The 15,787-nt window shown below is 46.1% G+C and overlaps 1 protein-coding gene and 1 long non-coding RNA gene across 3 annotated transcripts in view; one reads left to right on the forward strand and one right to left on the reverse strand.

Moving 5' to 3' along the window:
• BARX2 (BARX homeobox 2) overlaps window positions 1-3,541 on the forward strand; it is a 71,433-nt gene extending 67,892 nt beyond the window's left edge. Inside the window, exon 4 of the mRNA XM_022556274.2 lies at window positions 2,090-3,541. Within this exon, the coding sequence (XP_022411982.2) occupies window positions 2,090-2,356 (267 nt within the window). The 3' untranslated portion in view covers window positions 2,357-3,541. The remainder of the gene's footprint in view (window positions 1-2,089) is intronic.
• LOC149748835 (uncharacterized) overlaps window positions 1-15,787 on the reverse strand; it is a 145,069-nt gene that overhangs the window by 7,221 nt on the left and 122,061 nt on the right. For both annotated transcript variants that reach the window (XR_016393961.1, XR_016393962.1), the window contains one exon: window positions 364-2,770. This is a non-coding gene — a long non-coding RNA (uncharacterized LOC149748835). The remainder of the gene's footprint in view (window positions 1-363; window positions 2,771-15,787) is intronic.

The raw sequence follows: 15,787 nt of genomic DNA on the forward strand, positions 1-15,787 counted from the left end.
AGGGGAGAAATGGGGAGTGGCTGCTAACGGGTATGGGCTTTCTTTCTGGGGGTGATGAAAATGTTCTAAAATTGGATTCTGATGAGAGCTGCAGAATTCTGTGACTATACAAAAAATCACTAAGTTGTGCACTAACAATGAATGAAATGTGTGGTATGTGAATTATATCTCAATAAAGCTTTTTCTAAAAAAAAGAATTTATGGTTTATCAAGTTACTACATTCATTCTTACAATTCAGCACCCGGAGGTCTGCTGCTCTTAGAGGAAAGAGATATAGTCAGTAAATATTTAACAACTGCATAGAAAGTTAGGTGCAAGTTAGATGCTTGGAGCACAAAGCAAGGGACAGATGCAGGATTTACCTTCAAAGAGCTTCTGTTCAAGTGAGGAAGCTGAGATTACAAAAGGTGTGGAAGTAGCGAAAGTACATCCCACTTCTGAGTATCTGTGCTAATCCAGGTCCTCCTGAAGCCCTTCTCACGAGCTGCCCAGGTCAACAGCTACACCAGCCAGAGTTCAGAGCCAGTGGAAGAAGGAGTGCCTGTTATAACCCAAAGTAATAAAAATATTTTTAAAATTATCCCTGCCTACCTCATGGGACTCTTATGTAAGTCACGAATTGGGATAATAAATGTGCAAGTCATTTGCAATCAGTAAAGGCCATTGGGTTATCATTATTTTGCTTACTTTATACCTTTCTTCAATTCTATGGAAAGGCCTGTTGAGAAAGGTTAGTTCACTCGATGACAGCCGTTGAACGCCTGCTGTGTGCAGGGACTGGGTGGGAGGGACAGGCAAGTAAACATGCAGTGACAGGCGTATCTGAAAAGTGCTCTGATAGGATGCTTACAGGGCATTTAACTTGGACTTGGGAGGTCCGGTCAGGCTCCCAGGAGAGGCACTGTCTCAGTGGAGTCACCCAGGCAAGGAGGGTGGGAGGCAGATTCTGGAACACTCAGGAACACTTCTGGCCCTTACCCTACATTACCTGTTGGTTCCCCTCACCATCGCCCTGTGCAGGAAAGTATGCTTATCCCCATCTTACAGATTAGGAGACTGAGGCTCAGAGTCTTTAAAGGACTGTCCCAGAGAGAAAGTGGATAAGGAGCACAGTTAGAATTTAATCTAGTTATTCCACTTTCAAAGCTAGAACACTCTCTTCTGTGCGCTACTGCCTCTTTGAACACTACAAAACCATGTTTCATGACATCTTTTTTTTCTGATTTCAGAAATACTTATACATGATCATTGTTGAAAAATTAGAAAGTACAGATAAAAAAACAATGAAAAACTTTTAAATTATCCATGATCCTGAGACTACAAACAGGGTGGTGTGCAGTTGTCTAGCCACCAAATTAAATTATGCTGGTTTAGAACCTGTTTTTCACAAAAATATATTAATAATATTTCCCATGTTGTTATACATTCTCCTATATAATGGCTGTAATGGTTTTCAAGTGTTCTCTCTTTGCCATATACTATAATTATGTAGTCAATCACAGGGTGGAAGCCTTAGAGTATGGGTTTTGCTGTCAGAACCGATTTTTGCGATTATAACCAATTTTGTGATGAACATTTTTGCACATCAATCATTGTCCCAATCTTTGATGACTTCCTTAGGCTAAATTGTTAGAAATGGAATTTCTGTGTCAAAGGGTATGAACATTTTCAGACTTTTGATTTGCAGTCTCAGATTGTCTTTTGAAAAAGCTGTACCAATTACACTTTTACACTAGCATATGCGTGTTAATTTTCCTGTTTGCTACAAGTATTGTCTTTTCCTTATAACTTGTCAACTTATCACATTCATATTTTAATTTTCATTTCCTTCCCCGTCGTTGAAGTTGGATTTTTTCATGTGCTTATGATCATCGTATTTAATACCAATAGAAGTGATATTGACTAAAAGTGCATTGAGTCTTTCATGGATGCAGCTGTCTTTGTAGACTGCAGGTGACCCGTGGAGAATACTTTTTGCCATAACTTGCGACTTCACTGCTGGGAAGGAACGGTTTAGAGGCCTTGGGAGTGGGAAAGGGAGGGAAGGAGTTATTTCTCAGGTCTGATGACTGTTTTTCTCCCACGTAGGTTCTTAAAGGTGGACAGGAAGCGCCCACAAAACCCAAAGGTCGTCCCAAGAAGAACTCCATCCCCACATCAGAAGAGATTGAAGCTGAAGAGAAGTTGAACAGCCAGGCCCAGAGCAAGGAGCTCTGGGAGCCCTCCCAGGGCCAGGAGGGGCTCTGTGACACGCAGAAACCAAAAGTGCATGGTGTCCCCGCAGAGGTGGCTGAGCCCCTAGACCAGCCCCAGGAGTTGCCAGTAGCTTCTTCGGAACCCCCACCATCAAGCTAAAATAAAACTCTTGCGAGGAGCGGGAAGGGGGAGACTGGGAAGAAGGGAAAGAGAGAATGCAGGGAGATCAGGGAGAGGAAAGCTTCCGATAGCCGGTAACTTGGGGGGAGAAGACCACCGCCGGCTCCCTCCCTCCTGCCCACAGGTCTCACCTCGAGACTTTGAGGAAGACTTCCTGGCTTTGGCCTGCTCTTCCTGAAAGGCTGCTTTAGCCACGGATGCCCTTGACTAAGGGACACAGTGCCTTGGAACTGCCGACCCCAGCTGGGGTGATGCCGTGGGGCTGTCCGGGTCCAAGCCCCCCAGTGTGGTAGAGGATGCTCCAGTCAGCCTCTGGACAGCCAGCCGTCAAAGCAGAGCGGGATGCAGGAGTGGGCAGCACACCCAGGTTCCTTGCTGACTCAGCACTTATTTCTGTAGTTTTAAAAGAGAATTTAACGTTTTTGGTTGTTTTTTTTTTTTTGGCAGGGCGGGGTTGGTGAGGGTGGGCAAATAAGAGTTGGGGGAAGGAGTTCTGAGTTAATAGAATAAAGTTTGTTTGAAGACACGTGTGCCTTTGTATCCATTGTAAGGTGGTCAGATGACCCAAGAACTGATAAACCTTGTTTTTCTTGCTTCATTAAGTTTCCATCCCTGAAGCTGCAATGCAGATATGTTAAGATAACTTTTATTTTTTAATTGAAAATAAATCTTTCAAAAAAGGATTGGGTGTATTCTTTCTTCTGGGGAGTGTATTTAGCCCTTCTTTTTTTCTTAATCTATTTTTTCATTGAAGTATAGTTGATTTACAGTGTTGTGTTAATTTCTGCTGTATATAGCAAAGCAACTCAGTTATACATATATATACATTCTTTTTCATATTCTTTTCCATTATGGTTTATCACAGGATATTGAATCAGATGAATGGATAAAGAAGATGTGGTACCTATATACAATGGAGTACTACTTAGCCCTTCTTGAATATGTCCTATGGAAAGAGAGACGGAGAGATGGCCTGGCTCCCTGGGCTTTAATTTCCCCAGAAGGAACATGTAAGATTAGGCCAGGCCCACTGGTGTCCAAGTGCAGAGCAAATGGAAACAGCACGAGAGAAACGGGAGCAGGGCCTCTGCCCCCCTCACCTCCCACCGTCTCCTGCCCAGGGGGCTCTGCTGTAGCCACTTTACATGATGAGCTTCCAGCTTTAAAAAAGTGTTTTACTTTTTCAAAGAGACAATAAATTCATAGGTTTCAAAAGTCAAGCTATATGAAAAGAAGTCTTGCTTCCCTCCCGCCCTCTCCACCCAATGCCCACCTGCTACAGGGAACCGTTTTTACTGGTTCTTGTGTATTTTTCTATAGTAAGTAGCCATTTGAATGATGGGCTCTACAACTTTTAACAAAAGAAAAACTGAGAACTACTTGGCTAGATGTGCTCTGTGGTTTTAAAACTGAAATCACGTCCTAGGGCTTCCCTGGTGGCGCAGTGGTTGAGAATCTGCCTGCCAATGCAGGGGACACGGGTTCAAGCCCTGGTCTGGGAAGATCCCACATGCCGCGGAGCAACTGGGCCCATGAGCCACAACTACTGAGCCTGCGCGTCCGGAGCCTGTGCTCCGCAACAGGAGAGGCCGCGACAGTGAGAGGCCCGCGCACCGCGATGAAGAGTGGCCCCTGCTCGCCGCAATCAGAGAAAGCCTTCGCACAGAAACAAAGACCCAACGCAGTCAAATAAATAAATAAAATGAATTTATAAAAAAAAAAAAAAAAAAAAAGCATGTCCTACTTTTAATAAGACCAGGAAAGAGGTGGGTTCCAGGCTTCCGAAAGAGAAAACTCTGACTCTGCTGCTTGCTCGACTATCCTGCAAACGGGCCTGAGGCCTGATCTCACGGGGGCTGTGTCACCGTTCCCCTGACACGTTCACGTGTGATGTCCTACAGGGCACAGGGCCCCTTTTATGGACCCCCAATTATTAATTACTCGGTAATTCCCGATTGTGGGCCGGGGAAATATAAACTGACTTTAATGATTGCCTCAACTAGGAAGTAAAGCCTGTCACTAGTTCTGTAAAACAAATCATATACTTCTTTCTAAAAAGTTAAACGGGAATACCTGCTTGTTTTTAGTACTCTGGCTTCCTGCTTCCCTCCACTTACATGGACAGGGACTTCAGTTGCTTTTCTTTCTGACATGTTTTTATATCTTTTATTAGTGCTAAAAATTTCAGGTACTGTGGTGACTATTCAGGGTGGCTTTTGTTTAAAATTTAAATATCAAAAACTCATAAGCCTGAGAGCTTATAACATACAACTCCTTTGGACAGGAATGGATTCAAGCCGCCTAGTGACTACCATTTCAACTTTGCTAAGGCCACACCTTCCTTCCCCTGGCTGTTGAGATCAACAAAGAAAGCAGTCTCTTCCTTACTCTGTGAATACACCAAGGAGGTAAGGGTCTGGCGTCTGAGAACCAGTCTGTGTAGCCCGCCCCAGCTGTCGGCAGGGCTTCTTGCTCCGTGCCTGCAGAAAGCTCCCTCACCTGCGGCCCACCCCACACACGGCTTTATGATCTGCCCACCAGGTGGTGTCACTGTGGCCAAAGCAAGCAGGTGAGTCTGTGCCAGCTTATTCTCCCTCCTGAGGAACTGTTCCGTCCTGCTCTCCCACCCCAGAAAGGCCATAATTTGGACACCGTTTTCTTAGGCTGGTTTTTGCTCTCTGGGTCTGGACTCTCACAGTCCTTCTCTTAGGTGTCTGACGGTGACTGCCATTGCACAGGTACAGATGTACATACACACACTCGGTTTTCCCCAGCCTGGTTCTGGGCCCTGTTTCTGACTTGCAGCCCTGAGTTCCTGGCCTGTCATCTTTGGTATTGTTTCTTGGCCCTAAGGGTTCAAGGGATGAGTGGGGAGTTGAAGAGCCTGGATTATCTTTCCTCCTGTTTTGGAAGCCCCGAGCCCAAGGTCACCTCCACTGACAAGCCCTGGGCTTATCCTCCAGCCACAGCTCGGCAGAGCGCAGCCCCGTGGATCAAAGATGGGTCTGAGCGAGGCCCTTCCGGTGCAGGTGGGCACTGATTTGGGGCCACGCCCTGGTCCTTCTCCACACCCATCCTTCCCTTTTCCCTCCAGTTCCCGAGCCCTGTGACCGGCACCCGGAAACCAGCTCCACAGGTTCTTACGGGGGACCATTTCCTCTCTTTTTCACCTTCTTTCTTAGAGGCCTCTGGACATCTGTTCCCCTACAGTCATCTACCTTTGAGGACCGTGCTGAACAAAAGCATTCTCTCCCTTCTCTGGCATCCAGGATGGTGACCCCTGAGGGTTCAGGGTCTTATTTTAGAGTCCGGTCACCTGCTGCCTTTTGTTTTCCAGGGGAAGGGAGAGGGCCGAGGCAAACTGACCACCGAGGGAAGCTGACCACGCGGCATCCCGGCCTCGCTGTGAGGACGCCACAGGCTCTTACTAGCGCTTTTAGCTGGTGTTGCCCCTAAGGCTGCAAAATGGGCTGCTGCTTCCAGTTTTACAGGAAGCCCCATTCATCAGAGCGAGGTTCAGCGTCTAACCCTGGGTCGTGTAGCTCGTCGGGGGCCATGCTGAAAACCAAGCCAGGGGGCCTGAGTCCCTGCAGAGGGTTTTCACGGTTAGCGTGCCCTCTCTCCCCCACTGGAAACCGCCTGCGCCTTTTCAGGGGTTGGAAAAACTTCCACGGCAACAGGCTCCCTGCACTTAGCTTCGTCCTAAAGCAGGGGTTTGGAGGAGGCCTCCCTGCCTCTGCTCCACCGTCTGGGTTCCTGGGGCAGGTCCCAGCCTCCCAGAGTGCCCAGGGGTGCTTGCCGAGCACTGCGCTCCTGTTCTGGGTCACGGCGCCCCCGACTGGCCTACACGCCCCTTGTCCACAGTCTACAAAGGTCTGCTGAGACAACACTCACCCAGCTTGACTCAGACGATCGCCCCCAGTGGGTCTCACGCTGTGAGCTTCTGGCCCTCAAACTGGACCGGACAGATCTATCAGAAACCAAGCTTAACTGGGTTGGTTTCAGGTTTGTCTCAGAGACTGGTCGGTTCTAGAACCGTCTTAGAGAGGGGGCCCAGAGACCTCAGTGACCTCCCCTCAGAGTTGTTTATAGATTCCCCTGCCCTTCTCACCACCCTTCAACTTCGTTCCACCCAGCCTTGCCCCATGCCCTGGGCTGCGCCTGGGCTGGAGCTGGACTGCAGGGCACGAAGCTCTTTCCTCAAGAAGCTGTGCTCTGTCAGCCTGGTCGCGTGTTGTTGTCTCAGCAGAAAATGAGCTGGGACTTCGCAGGACCGGGTTAAAGACTGTCCCCGTGGCTTCCCCAGCAGCCCTGGTCAGCCTCCAGGCATTTGCCTGATCCACTGGCAATTTTCTGTAGGTGCTGCCTAAACCTTACCCCCATCCTATTTGAAGAGCAGGAAGTATTGGGGTTAGAAAGCTGAAATGTGCTTTGCACACACACACACAGAACACCTGCTTCTCAGGATTTCTATGCACTGAATTACCTGTTTGCCTAGAGCACCGGGGGCTGCTGCTGTGTGTACACAAACCTCCCCTGCGATTCTCTCCTCCCCACCACCCTCACCAAGTGCTGCACCTTCCAGGCTTCTCCAGAGGCTTCTCCCTCCTCTTCTGATCCTTCAGCCCTGCTCTGTGAGGCTGCGCCCCAGCTGCTCTGTGCCCAGGAGACAATGCCCTCTCCCTGCCCGCCCTGCTTCTGCTCCCTTACCCTCCTCAGCATGAGTTTGAAGCCACCTCTTCTGTCCCTTCAATAACCTCACCTCTATCCCAGTCTAACCTGTTCCTTCCTCTCTCGCTGCTTCCTCTAACTGCATCGTTTGTCATCATCACTGTGGTCCTGCCATACTTCCAAAGAGCACACGGATTTGTTTTGTTTCCCTGTTAGAACGTAAATTCCTCGAGGCTGTTTTTCAGAGTTTCTTTTTCTGCATGGAGACTCCCAAGGCACTTGGAGGATCTAGATGTTCCTGGTGTCCTGCTGACACCGTTCCTGGCCCAGAGCTTCTGAGTTCTCAGCAGGAGGGAAGGTCCAGCTTTTGGCCATGAAGCAGCTCTCCCGGTCACTGACCCCTGTTAGGGCCTCGCTCGCTGGCTGCAGGGCTGGGGGGTGCCAGCGTTTTTCAGAGACAAGAGAGAAGGCAGAGCAAAACACCTCTGTCGTCTGCAGAAACAGTCCTATCTGCCAAGGGAACCAGTGTCAGGCCGCTTCCCCAGGGACAGAGGGTGGAAGGGGTGACAGGGAGCCCCAACTTGGTGGCCCGCAAGGCCAAGGGTCAGTTCACCCCCATCTTGTTAACTCTTTGGGGGAGAAGGTGTTGATGGGGCTCTGAAGAAGATGCCCTCGGAAGATTCCCCTTCAAGGAGATCGCAGACGGGGTTGCAGCCAGCAGCCTGGGAAAAAGATGCATACAGAAGCGTTTGTCTAAAAGAGAATTAACATCCTAGTTAGGGAATTCCATGGTGGTTCAGTGGTTAGGACTCTGCTCTTTCACTGCTGAGGGTGCAGGTTCAATGCCTGGTTGGGGAACGAAGATCTCACAAGCCATGGCAAATAAAAATAAAGCCATGCGGCCAAAAGTAAATGTTTTATGCAACATATTTTACTTCTTTAAAATTAAATTATTTTTTATACAGCAGGTTCTTATTAGTTATCTATTTTATACATATTAGTGTATACATGTCAATTCCAATCTCCCAATTCATCCCACCACGACCCCTGCTTTCCGCCCTTTGTGTCCATACTTTTGCTCTCTACATCTGTGTCTCTATTTATGCCTTGCAAACTGGTTCATCTGTACCATTTTTCTAGATTCCACATATATGCATTAATATATGATATGTGTTTTTCTCCTTCTGACTTATTTCACTCTGTATGACAGTCTCTAGGTCCATCCACATCTCTACAAATGACCCCATTTCGTTCCTTTTTATGGCTGAGTAATATTCCATTGTGTATATGTACCACATCTTCTTTATCCATTCGTCTGTCGATGGGCATTTAGGTTGCTTCCATGACCTGGCTATTGTAAATGGTGCTGCAATGAACACTGGGGTGCATGTGTCTTTTTGAATTATGGTTTTCTCTGGGTATATGCCCAGTAGTGGGATTGCTGGGTCATATGGCAGTTCTATTTCTAATTTTTCAAGGAACCTCCAGACTGTTCTCCACAGTGGCTGTATCAATTTACATTCCCACCAACAGTGCAAGGGGGTTCCCTTTTCTCCACACCCTCTCCAGCATTTGTTTTTAGATTTTCTGATAATGACCACTCTAACCGGTGTGAGGTGATAACTCATTGTAGTTTTGATTTGCATTTCTCTAATAATTAGTGATGTTGAGCATCTTTTCATGTGCCTCTTAGCCATCTGTATGTCTTCTTTGGAGAAATGTCTATTTAGGTCTTCTGCCCATTTTTGGATTAGGTTGTTTGTTTTTTATAATACTGAGCTACATGAGCTGTTTATATATTTTGGAGATTAATCCTTTGTCCGTTTATTCATTTGCAAATATTTTCCCCCATTCTGAGGGTTGTCTTTTCATCTTGTTTATAGTTTCCTTTGCTGTGCAAAAGCTTTTAAGTTTCATTAGGTCCCATTTGTTTATTTTTGTTTTTATTTCCATTAATCTAGGAGGTAGGTCAAAAAAGATCTTGCTGTGATTTATGTCAAAGACTGTTCTTCCTATGTTTTCCTCTAAGAGTTTTATAGTGTCTGGTCTTACCTTTAGGTCTTTAATCCATTTTGAGTTTATTTTTGTGTATGGTGTTAGGGGGTGCTCTAATTTCACTCTTTTACATGTAGCTGTCCAGTTTTCCCAGCACCACTTACTGAAGAGACTGTCTTTTCTCTGTTGTATACCCTTGCCTCCTCTGTCATAGATTAGATGACCATAGGTGTGTGGGTTTATCTCTGGGCTTTCTATCCTGTTCCATTGATCTATATTTCTGTTTCTGTGCCAGTACCATATTGTCTTGATTACTGTAGCTTTGTAGTATAGTCTAAGTCAGGGAGTCTGATTCCTCCAGCTCTGTTTTTTTCCCCTCAAGATTGCTTTGGCTATTCGGGGTCTTTTGTGTCTCCATACAAACTTTAAGAAGATTTGTTCTAGTTCCGTAAAAAATGCCATTGGTAATTTGATAGGGACTGCATTGAATCTGTAGATTCCTTTGGGTAGTAGAGTCATTTTCAAAATATTAATTCTTCCAATCCAAGAACATGATATATCTCTCCAACTGTTTGTGTCATTTTTGATTTCTTTCATCAGTGTCTTACAGTTTTCTGAGTACAGGTCTTTTACCTCCTTAGGTAGGTTTATTCCTAGGTATTTTATTCTTTGTTGCGATGGTGAATGGGATTGTTTCCTGGATTTCTCTTTCTGACCTTTCGTTGTTAGTGTATAGGAATGCAAGAGATTTCTGTGCGTTAATTTTGTATCCTGCAACTTTACCAAATTCATTGATTAGCTCTAGTAGTTTTCTGGTGGCATCTTTAGGATTCTCTATGTATAGTATCATGTCATCCACAAACAGTGACAGTTTTACTTCTTCTTTTCCAATTTGTATTCCTTTTATTTCTTTTTCTTCTCTGATTTCCATGGCTAGGACTTCCAAAACTATGTTGAATAATAGTGGCAAGAGTAGACATCCTTGCCTTGTTCCTGATCTTAGAGGAAATGCTTTCAGTTTTTCACCACTGAGAATGATGTTTGCTGTGGGTTTGTCATATATGGCCTTTATCATGTTGAGTTAGGTTCCCTCCATGCCCACTTTCTGGAAGAGTTTTTACCATAAAATGGGTGTTGAATTTTGTCAGAAGCTTTTTCTGCATCTGTTGAGATGATCATATGGTTTTTATTCTTCAGTTTGTTAATATGGTGTATCACACTGATTTGCATATCTTGAAGAATCCTTGCATCCCTGGGATAAATCCCACTTGATCCTGGTGTATGATCCTTTTAATGTGTTGTTGGATTCCGTTTGCTAGTATTTTGTTGAGGATTTTTGCATCTATATTCATCAGTGATATTGGTCTGTAATTTTCTTTTTTTGTAGTATCTTTGTCTGGTTTTGGTATCAGGGTGATGGTGGCCTCGTAGAATGAGTTTGGGAGTGTTCCTTCCTCTGCAATGTTTTGGAAGAGTTTGAGAAGGATGGGTGTTAGCTCTTCTCTAAATGTTTGATAGAATTCACCTGTGAAGCCATCTGGTCCTGGACTTTTGTTTGTTGGAAGATTTTTAATCACAGTTTCAATTTCATTACTTGTGATTGGTCTGTTCATATTTTCTATTTCTTCCTGGTTCAGTCTTGGAAGGTTATACCTTTCTAAGAATTTGTCCATTTCTTCCAGGTTGTCCACTTTATTGGCATAGAATTGCTTGTAGTAGCCTCTTATGATGCTTTGTATTTCTGCGGTGTCCATTGTAACTTCTCCTTTTTCATTTATAATTTAATTGATTTGAGTTCTCTCCCTCTTTTTCTTGATGAGTCTGGCTAAAGGTTTATCAATTTTGCTTATCTTCTCAAAGAACCAGCTTTAGTTTTATTGATCTTTGCTATTGCTTTTTTGTTTCTATTTCATTTATTTCTGCTCTGACCTTTATGATTTCTTTCCTTCTGCTAACTTTGGGTTTTGTTCGTTTTTCTTTCTCTAGTTCCTTTAGGTGTAAGGTTAGATTGTTTATTTGAGATTTTTCTTGTTTCTTGAGGTAGGATTGTATTGCTATAAACTTCCCTCTTAGAACTGCTTTTGCTGCATCCCATAGGTTTTGGATCGTCATTTTTTTGGCATTTGTCTTTAGGTAGATTTTGATTTCCTCTTTGATTTCTTCAGCGATCTCTTGGTTATTTAGTAACGTATTGTTTAGCCTCCATTTGTTTGTGTTTTTACATTTTTTCCCTGTAATTTATTTCTAATCTCATAGTGCTGTGGTCAGAAACAACGCTTGATATGATTTCAATTTTCTTAAATTTACTGAGCTTGATTTGTGACCCAAGATGTGATCTATCCTGGAGAATGTGCCATGTGCACTTGAGAAGAAAGTGTAATCTGCTGTTTTTGAATGGAATCTCCAATAAATATCAATTAAATGTATCTGGTCTATTGTGTCATTTAAAGCTTGTATTTTCTTATTAATTTTATGTCTGGATGATCTGTCCATTGGTGTGAGGTGTAAAAGTCTCCCAGTATTATTGTGTTACTGTCGATTTCCTCTTTTATAGCTATGTATTGAGGTGCTCCTATGTTGGATGCATATATATTTATAATTGTTATATCTTCTTCTTGGATTGATCCCTTGTTCATTATGTAGTGTCCTTCCTTGTCTCTTGTAACATTCTTTATTTTAAAGTCTATTTTCCTTTTTTTTTTTTTTTGCAGTATGCGGGCCTCTCACTGCTGTGGCCTCTCCCGTTGTGGAGCACAGGCTCCAGACGCGCAGGCTCAGCAGCCATGGCTCTCACGGGCCCAGCCGCTCCGCGGCATGTGGGATCTTCCCAGACCGGGGCACGAACCCGTGTCCCCTGCTTCGGCAGGCAGACTCTCAACCACTGCGCCACCAGGGAAGCCCTTAAAGTCTATTTTATCTGATATGAGTATTGCTACTCCAGCTTTCTTTTGATTTCCGTTTGCATGGAATATCTTTTTCCATCCCCTCACTTTCAGTCTGTATGTGTCCCTAGGTCTGAAGTGGGTCTCTTGTAGACCGCATATATATGGGTCTTGTTTTTGTATCCATTCGGCAAGCCTATGTCTTTTTTTGGAGCATTTAATCCATTAACATTAAGGTAATTATCGATTTGTATGTTCCTATTACCACTTTCTTAATTGTTTTGGGTTTGTTTTTGTACATCCTTTTCTTCTCTTGTGTTTCCCACTTAGAGATGTTCCTTTGCATTTGTTGTAGAGCTGGTTTGGTGCTGCTGAATTCTCTTAGCTCTTGCTTGTCTCCATCGAATCTGAATGAGATCCTTGCCTGGTAGAGTAATCTTGGTTGTACGTTCTTCCCTTTCATCACTTTAAATATGTCATGCCACCCCCTTCTGGCCTGTAGAGTTTCTGCTGAGAAATCAGCTGTTAACTTTATGGGATTTCCCTTGTATGTTATTTGTCATTTTTCTCTTGTTGCTTCTAATAATCTTTCTTTGCCTTTAATTTTTGTCAGTTTGATTACTATGTGTCTTGGCATGTTTCTCCTTGGGTTTATCCTGCCTGGGACTCTATTCACTTCCTGGACATGGGTGGCTAATTCCTTTCCCATGTTAGGGAAGTTTTTGACTATAACCTCTTCAAATATTTTCTCAGGTCCTTTCTCTCTCTCTTGTCCTTCTGGGACCCCGATAATGCAAATGTTGGTGCGTTTAACGTTGTCCCAGAGGTCTCTTAGGCTGTCTTCATTTCTTTTCATTCTTTTTTCTTTATCTGTTCTGTGGCAGTGAATTCCACCGTTCTGTCTTCCAGGTCACTTATCCATTCTTCTGCCTCAGTTATTCTGCTATTGATTCCTTCTAGAGTATTTTTCATTTAACTTATTGTATTGTCCATCTCTGTTTGTTTGTTCTTTAATTCTTCTAGGTGCTTGTTCTTTAATTCTCCTAGGTCTTTGTTAAACATTTCTTGCATCTTCTCGATCTTTGCCTCCATTCTTTTTTGAGGTCCTGGATCATCTTCACTATCATTATTCTGAATTCTTTTTCTGGAAGGTTGCTGATCTCCACTTCATTTAGCTGTTTTTCTGGGGTTTTATCTTTTCCTTCATCTGGTACATAGTCCTCTGCCTTTTCATTTTGTTTATCTTTCTGTGAATGTGGTTTTCGTCCTACAGGCTGCAGGATTATAATTCTTCTTGCTTCTGCTGTCTGCCCTCTGGTGGATGAGGCTATCTAAGAGGCTTGTGCAAGCTTCCTGATGGGAGGGACTGGGGGTGGGTAGAGTTGGGTGTTGCTCTGGTGGGCAGAGCTCAGTAAAACTTTAATCCACTTGTCTGCTGATGGCTGGGGCTGAGTTCCCTCCCTGTTGGTTGTTTGGCCTGAGGCAACCCAGCACTGGAGCCTGCAAGCTCTTTGGTGGGGCTAATGGCTGACTCCGGGAGGGCTCACGCCAAAGAGTACTTCCCAGAACTTCTGCTGCCAGTGTCCTTGTCCCTGCAGTGAGTCACCCCGTCCCTGCAGGAGACCCTCCAACACTAGCAGGTAGGTCTGGTTCAGTCTCCTATGGGGTCACTGTTCCTTCCCCTGAGTCCCGATGCACACACTACTTTGTGTGTGCCCTCCAAGAATGGAGTCTCTGTTTCCCCCAGTCCTGTCAAAGTCCTGCAATCAAATCCCGCTAGGCTTCAAAGTCTGATTCTCTGGGAATTCCTCCTCCAATTGCCAGACCCCCAGGTTGGGAAGCCTGACGTGGGGCTCAGAACCTTCACTCCAGTGGATGGACTTCTGTGGTATAAGTGTTCTCCAGTTTGTGACTCAACTACCCAGTGGTTATGGGATTTGATTTTATTGTGATTGTGCCCCTCATCCCATCTCATTGTGGCTTCTCCTTTGTCTTTGGATGTGGGGTATCTTTTTTGGTGAGTTCCAGTGTCTTCTTGTCGATAATTGTTCAGCAGTTAGTTGTAACATAAATATTTTATACACAGTAAAAAATAATGTGAAATGTGAAATAAACAAGTTAATTAAATTAAATCCTATTTAGACCAAAATCATATTTGTAGCTGGTGGTGGGTGGGTGAGAGGCGGCTTCACCTGGCGCACAAGGTGCTGTGCAGAGATGGCTGAAGGGGGCTGAGTTGGTCCTGGAGGATGGGGCAGGGCTGGGGCGGGTCAAGGGCAGAAGGTGACAGCTGCACCCGGGGCTCAGCTCCAAGCATGGAGCCTCCTTCTAAAGCCTCGGGGTGGGCAGCAGCCTGACACACCCTTTCTACTAGTAGGCAGGGGCTGGGGGAGGCTGGGGGAGATGGCAGCCCTCTGAGAGAGGCTCCAGCAGCCAGGTGGGAAGCCAGGGGCATCCTCTGCCCTCAGAAAGCCGGGTGCCCGGGCTTCTAGGGCCACCACCAGCGTCAGCAGGTGCTTCCTCAGTGTCTCCCCTGTGCCTGCCAAGGGCAGGGGAGGCAGGAGGGGGCCAAGGAATATGTCTCTGCCCTCAAATAAGCTAACATCTTGCTGGAGACACTTATACTTCAGTGAGTTTCAGAGCGAAGGCAGGAGTTCCAGGTAGATTTCTGTGGTGTTTGCCCCTGCCCCTACCCTGTGAGCTGGTGTTCTTTCTGGGCAAGGAAGGTGATTCATGGAAGATGCATCCGCACGATGTCCTCACCAGGCTGGGCCGCTAAGAGAGGGTTAAGCTGGCCCCTTGTGCACCTGGGAGGGTGATTAGCGCTGGAACAACAGGTGTTTGGTAAGTCACCTGAATTATGCCTCTAATCCCAGACTGTCACCCAAATCCTGGGTGGAGGGTGGTTTGGGGCGGCAGAAAGGTCCTGGTAACAACAGCTGTAATCTGGGTGCGGATCCTGAAAAGGATGGGGTTCGGCACCAGCATGTTTCGGCCTCCCAGTCTCCTTCTGCACTTGCCTCTCCAGTTGGTGGTGGATGCGCGGCCCTCCCCACCTCCTCCCCCGTCCAGCCGTGTGTGTCCGTCCAGCCGTGTGTGCCCGTCCATCTGTGTGTGCCTGTCCAGCCGCGTGCACCATCCGTCCCTTGCTGCTCCGGGCCAGCAGTGGCCAGGAGGGTGCAGGGTGGACGCTGCCTGCTGCGAGGGCTGGTAAATCACTGTGACAGGCTCTTTTCATACCTGACCTCCTTTCCTTCCCAAACCCTCTTCCCTCTGTTTACTTTGGTTGCAGATTTATTAGACACACAGTTAAGTGCCCATTTAGCTCTGCAAACTGTCATCACCCCTGCTTTATGAATAAGATCATTCACTGACAGAACCCTTGAAACAGTTTTAACAAGAAGGTGGGGAGGGACTGGGGGAGGAGAGGACGAGGAAGTAGGGCCTCGGGTCAGTGAACGACCCGAAACCCAAAGGCGGCCTCTCCTGCAGCTCAAGAATGCAGCCAGGGCCTGGGAGCTGCCTCACATTCACCCTGTCTGTCAAGACGGGTGTCATCTGGCCGGCAGGACTGCGGGGTCTGGCGTTCACCCCTTTGTCTCAGTTGAGTGCACCTGCCCCAAGTGGTTCCAAGAACCCCAAGGCCTGTCGGGCGAGTCCTTGCCCCTCGGGGATCCTCGGTCGACGTGCCGGTGCTGCCGGGGCTCCCCTCCTCCGGGTGGCATCCCTTCCCAAGCACCCAGCTCCTTGAACACACAGGTAGGTCTGCTGAGAGTAGCAGACCCTGGTCCGAGTCTCTCTATGCACTCTGACCAGACGCCGGGCCCCACAGTGAGGACCACTTACATCATCACACCTAACA

The sequence above is a fragment of the Delphinapterus leucas genome, chromosome 7 (genome assembly GCF_059928025.1).
Source record: "Delphinapterus leucas isolate spDelLeu-1000000601 "Yukka" chromosome 7, BTC_Dleu_Yukka2, whole genome shotgun sequence".
Lineage (NCBI taxonomy): Eukaryota > Metazoa > Chordata > Mammalia > Artiodactyla > Monodontidae > Delphinapterus > Delphinapterus leucas.